The 6,620-nt window shown below is 37.3% G+C and overlaps 1 protein-coding gene across 2 annotated transcripts in view; it reads left to right on the forward strand.

Moving 5' to 3' along the window:
- The window catches only part of LOC129766022 (high-affinity choline transporter 1), a 58,973-nt gene extending 52,698 nt beyond the window's left edge, over positions 1-6,275 (forward strand). For both annotated transcript variants that reach the window (XM_055766485.1, XM_055766487.1), the window contains exon 11: positions 2,737-6,275. In XM_055766485.1, the coding sequence (XP_055622460.1) occupies positions 2,737-2,979 (243 nt within the window). In that variant the 3' untranslated portion in view covers positions 2,980-6,275. The remainder of the gene's footprint in view (positions 1-2,736) is intronic.
- Positions 6,276-6,620: the final 345 nt, after the last annotated feature.

A 6,620-nucleotide genomic window follows, 5' to 3' on the forward strand; every position in this document is an offset into this window, starting at 1 on the left:
CCTCGAGCCAACCGCGAGTAATCGGTTACATATTACTAACATAGATAATAAGAAAAATTGTATTGAACTCCCGGCCCCGTGAGGCTAACGCCATATGAGCCTTTATAAAAATATATATTTTGGAAAAAAAAAAAAAAAAAACGAAAACAGTTATCTAATATCATGTAGCAAGTAAAACAACAAATTAATGAAAATTTCAAATTATTATCGTTGAAAATTAATCAGACAATCCTTTCTAGCGATTTAGTCTCTCTTCCACTTTGCGGCGAACCAGAGATGCCAGGTTTGAAGACATTTGATTTTATGAAGACATTATGAAATATGTGAAGACATTTCACTATGATAGCGTACGTGGATTTTTAAAAGATATTACTTCCATGAAATTCTATTGGCCGAAAATATTGTCAAAAAAGTAGGACTTTAGTCTCAACGAACGAGGCGGTCTGAATACATATTGTCTCTAGAAGACATTAGTTCATTTGCGCTCGAAATTTTGAATGATTGTCACATTGAATTTCTATTACTTTGGCCCTACTATACAATAGATTAACATAGATCTTTCAAACGACCACTTCACAAATCGAAGGTTTTCCGGTTACATACCTTTTCTACAATTAGTTTCATGGATATGGTTTGAGTTACAACCGAAGTTTCAAAGCTGAAATAAACAAATAGAGTTATCACGGTTCTGTTTTTGTGTGAAGAACTTTCCTCCGATATTACGGTGGAGACATTTTTTCGTACCATGTCAAGACTTTTGAACAAAATCACCTGGCATCTCTGCGACGCACAATCGCTTGCATTCTTAAGTGCGATTCATATACAACATCCACGTCACGTTCACGTTCCGTCACGTCACGTTGCGTCAATTATTCTTCCATGCAATTCCTATTGAAGCATTCACATACACCAGCAACGGCAAGTCGAAGTTGCCGTTGCCGGTGAATGTGAATATGTTTGCATAACAACTGCTTGGAAGAATAATTGACGCAACGTGACTGGACGGAACGTGAACGTAACGTGGATGTTGTATATGAATCGCACTTTACTTGCATTTATTTTGATGACATTTGTACCGTTCGCCCCAAAGTATATAGAAATAGCCTTCAGGTATGTGGAGGCGATCTGGCGTAGTGGTAACATCCATGCCTCTCACGCTAAAGGTCACGAGTTCAATTCTCACTCCCGACATTCTTCCAAAAATGGAAGTAAAAGTGACGAACCAGCCAAATGAGTTGAAAGTCACTATAATACAGATAAAAAAAAAAAAAGCCTTCAGGTATGCTACATTACTCAATGCATTATTGTGAGTTCTAATATTCAATGTGAGCGTTTATTATATTTAATGAAAATTTTACAGCAAAAAATATTAATATGACAATTATATTGCAAGTGGTTTGTGTGGTGGTTGTCTCTTTTCAAATATACTGGGTTTAGCAGTAAAACATATGCTTTCTATATTTGTTTATAGCTTGCGTAATGAAACACGGCATACCTGAAATTTTTATATGCGTTGCTCTCAAACGAGCAATTTGTGTGACCAACTAGCCCCATATATATAGACAAAGAATATCCATGAAAATTCAATAAAAATAATTTTAAAAGCGATTTCCATTAACACTTAAAGCTAATACGTACAATAAACCTTTGTTTTACGTTTGAGGCGATTTTTATCATGGTTATCAACCAGTTTTAGAACACATTTTATAATGCGCAAACCGTGAATGATTTTTGGCAAAATCAGAACCATGTCCGTATTTTTTAACCTACTTAAACTTTTTCCAATTTGCATATTTTATTGTATCAGCAATTCGCTATTTTTCATCCATAGGTCGCTAATTTTTTTGACGCTCAGATTCCAAGATATCGTCACTGACCAACTTACCCTGTTTGTCTGCTTTGCTTTCTCTGTTGAGTCGGTGCGTATGGGGACGCGCTGTTGTTTTTATGCTTTGCTTAGAATGAACGAAGACAAAGCGGGCGCTAGAATTTGATGTGCATGTGTGTGTATATAGAATGAGACGCGCATCACACAGGTGAGAAGAAATATTTAGTATCTGAGTTCTGCGCCGGGTACATTTTGCGCTGTTGTGCTTATGAATTTTGTGCTCTTCGCACCAAGATAGAATAAGAGTTTTCTTTGAGCGCGCGCTGATGAGAATTGAACTCAAGCGCTGAATTTGTTTTCTGAAGACTGCCTGCCAAGTTGATACCGGGACGGCGGCAACCGCACCGTTAACCCACACGCCGTTTCAGGAAAGTGTCAGGGAGCAGGATAGCACGACTTTCAGCCTTCAGTGTCGAATTCAGGATGTCAGGTAATCAGGATGTTACTGGCGTCGATCCTGATGTGCCTGGCACTCTTTTCGTTGCTCCTGTACACGGCATTTCCCCCGTGCAGTCTCCATAGGCTTACTCGCGTTGTCACCCGATTAGTCGCCTCTTACGACAGGGACAGGGACCAAGACCCGAAGCGCTATTCTAGGCCGGCATCTTCACGGCAACAGACTGTCGCAAAGGTGAAAAGGTTTAAAGCCACTTAACTACATTATAAAAAGGAGGTGATAAGAGGGGATTTGCCTAATCTGTCTCTGTCAAAAATAGGACTTTTGAAAAGTTTGAGTGAAATTATCTAAGATTTCAACATAATTGTAAGGGCTTGTCACAACTCTCCCATTTTAATGTCAACAATTCTAATTCTCGAATAATAAATCCAAAAAACATTCTCTTTTCCAGTTGTCAGTTATGGCAGGTGGAATGACGCGCATGTACGGAGCGGCCACTATGGTCGGTAAGGACGAACGGAACGGACGAATCAATCCCGCTCTCGAGGCAGACGACGACCTTCCGGTAGTCGAGGCACAGCGACAAATGCAGCAAATTCAGTCCGCCGGAGGTGGGGGCGGTGGTGTCCTACAAGCGGGCGGTAGTGTAGTTCCTGGTGCACACAATCCGCTACACGGACAGACGGCATTCTGAAATTCGATGACGCAATAAGTTTGCTGCTGCCTGCATTGCACTGCAAACAAGACTAGGCCATTTTGATTTGCGAAATAGCGGGGAATGGGAGGAGATGATTTCCTCGTGGATTTTTGTTCTCAAAACTTTCGACAGAATAGGTTGAATGATGTGACAAAATCAGCAACTGAAACATATCAAAGACGAAAACTAGTGTATAGTTATCATCTATGGAACAGAAACATATCAGATTAGTCGTTAAGATGTTAGCAAATCCTAAGATAACGCTAACTTTAATCCTAGACAAATTGTTTGTTGTTTGAATATCGCTGTTTGGATAAGGTTGTTATAATGAGTGTATGCAATAAGGTTCTCTATCCGAATTCAAAGTTGATCGGTTCGTTAAACTCAGTAATTTTTTATGCATGATTATTTTTATTTATTCATTTGGATAGTGAGAACGTGAGAACGCAAATGTCGATTATCAGAATCAGGGAAACTAGTTCAAATGTTTTAGTTACCGCAGATCACTTGTGTGCTACAATATAGCTGTTAATTATGGAAAAGAGTTTCCCAAGAACGTGGAATAGAAGTGTTTACATTGTTACCGGTTCCGATATGTTACTTGTAATATTTTCGATATTTTTTGAGATAGTGAGATGGCACAGAGTTGAAGGTTCAACGGTTTTAATATATTTCTAAATCACAAAAGGTGCTAGTAAAAATACTGGAACAGAGTTTTGAGCGCTATGGCCGAGACTAGGATTATTTTCAGATTGTTTGTTTAGGTAAACGAATTTTGTCGCTTCAAATCGTGTTTCGTTTATATAGTATGTAATTATCTTTTCTCATGTGAGAATCCAAGAATACGTGTATTAATGGTAAAGAGACAAATACTAATAGAACTGATTATATAATAAACACATGTAGAAACCATTTAACTGCGATTAGACAGGCTAAAGTAGCTGTTGAGCAGAAACATAATCTCACACACTTAGACGCGAATGAAATGAAACAATTACGAAAAATGCTTTAACTAATGCATATCAATGGTGTCCTTCCAACAAACGAGAATAATAGATACATATATCTTTGAGCATTATGTACGTTTTGCCGCTCAGTGTCATTAAAATGAAGCATGAATAATAATCAAAATTTAGGTCATACATAATCTACACTTGCAACTTCTATCTATTTTCTATTTGTGAATTTATTTCGTGTGCTTCTTATCTCTTTTATATGCAAAAAAATATCAGAAGTTATATTGAAAAAGCTACAAATGGGAACGGTTGGTAACTAATAATAATAGTACTCAGCAGTTCCCGTTCCGTAACCTCCTTTGTAAGGCCTTTGAGAAAAATGATACATAGAATGCCATTTGAATATTGAATCTTAATTTGTTCGAGTAGGACATAGATTGGATCATCCTCATTTTTTGTAGCAGTCTTTGGAATATGCATCGCTCTTTCGAATAACATTCATTGGAGAGCTTTCTGGTTCCCGATAATTCAATGAGAGAAGTATTTTCAATACTTTTTATTTTCTTAATTTTTCAACAACCTCAAAACTTCGTAATTCATAACAGTTCGGCTGAAAAGTTCATAAGGTTGACGTCTAGATGGTGCCCCTTTCAAAAATCTACTTGACTATCACAAAGCACCATCTTTCAATGGATACGTGTCAAAATTCGACAGCAATCGGTCGATCGGTTCGTGAGTTACAGCGTTAGAGTGGAGCAACTTTTGTTATTGTGGAAAAAAATTGAAATTTCACAAATCAATGAAAACGATGGCTAAATTGCATGAATTGGGCTTCGAATTGCTTCCGCATCCACCGTATTCTCCAGATCTGGCCCCAGCAACTATTTTCTGTTGGCAGACCTGAAGAGAATGCTCGTTGGCAAGAAATTTAAGACCGATGATGAAGTGATTAGCGGAACTGTGGCCTTTTTTGAGGAAAAACCGAACGTGTACTATGAAAATGGTATCGAAAAGTTGCAAGATTGCTATAATCGCTGTATCGCACTCGAAGGCAATTATGTTAAATAATAAAATTGAATTTTGCAAAAAAAAAACAACTTTTACTGTGTTACCTTATAAACTTTTCAGCCGAACTGTTTTTTTTTTATTGTATACCAACAAAACAGTAAATTACCAAATTCATAATGTGTGTGCTCTATTTCGCGATTGATTGTATAGACTCAGATGGAAACCTCTTTTTGAATAACACAGACGAAAATATTTTATTCGTTACGAAGTCAAGACTGCGAAAATAAACTGTTGGCTTCAGATTAATTATTTAAGCACGCATTGCTTAATACAATTTCCATTGAAAGTGAGCGCAGTTCACTTGATCTTCATTCCTAATTTAGCACCTAGGCACAGCAATGGTTTTCATTTGAGCGCACCTAAACAAGATTATTCGCTCAAAGCTGAAGCTTTGCATTCAACAGCAATTATAATGTGTGAAACATTTAAATAACACGTTGTGAAAAAAATCAATCTCATTGAACTCACTAATACATATCATCTGTTGTTAATCTTGTCATACGATTACCAATATACATATCTTGAATAGAGTGAAAATCAGAGCTACATTTGAAAGTATATACATAAAAGGAGAACAAAGCTAAAAACCAAAAAAACAATTAGAAGCTGAAAAGAAGAAAAATGATTACAAAACGTGTATATTAGGAGGAAGGGGTTTTGCAGGATGAGGAAAATATCTGCGCACCAACAATATTGTAATTATAGGTATATATACACAAACACATACACCCAAACCCAAGGTTTAAAAAAACTAGAACCTATAGTATTATCGTATCTGTATTTTGAACTCTGAATATTGCAGAGGATTTAAAAGAGATTGGACAACAATGAATTATTCTTGTTAATACAGAGATGTAAACATGCAGATCGATCCCCTCTGTTGGGAAATAAGAGAGTGGCATGAATGAATTGAGAGTTGCGGCTAGCTAAGCAGATGGAAGTTGAAGAGATGCGAGAGGCAATGGAGGCGCGAGAAAATAATCACGATACATATCAAACTAGTGAACATTGACAGATTTTACTCCCTAGTTATATTACACAGATGGAAATTGTATTATTAATGAAAAAAAAACTATATATACAAATATGTACACTTAACATGCAGAAAAGCAAATCCACATCGATGGAAATGGAAACCAGATACATATCAACTATAATAGGACTTAGAGCATATATAGAGCAAAAATTGTTGTTAAAAGGTATTTAACGAAACAGGAAAAAACGAAAAGAAATATATAAACAGACATATACCAAAGTGTTTGATGTGTTTCTATGGTTATGAGTACTTATTGGTTTGCATGACACTAATGGCAGGTCTAGCATACCTGAGAACCTACGTTGCTTCGTTGTCCCCAAAGGGTTGGTGAGCACGTCCGCCACCATGTGCTCAGTTGAACAGTACTCCAACTTCAAGAGACCCTGCACACACAGCTGCTTGACTAAACGCTATCTATCAAAGTTTCGGAGTTCACGAAACTTATGCAGCTCTGATTGTCTTCCATGTCCATTGTGGGGTCATCAACGGGTGTCCCCATCTCCTACATCCACTCTTGCAGCCAAACCAACTCTTGCATAGCCTCGCTGAGAGCTACATACTCTGACTCCATGGAAGAC

This window comes from Toxorhynchites rutilus, chromosome 1, assembly GCF_029784135.1.
Source record: "Toxorhynchites rutilus septentrionalis strain SRP chromosome 1, ASM2978413v1, whole genome shotgun sequence".
NCBI classification, from domain to species: Eukaryota; Metazoa; Arthropoda; class Insecta; order Diptera; family Culicidae; genus Toxorhynchites; species Toxorhynchites rutilus.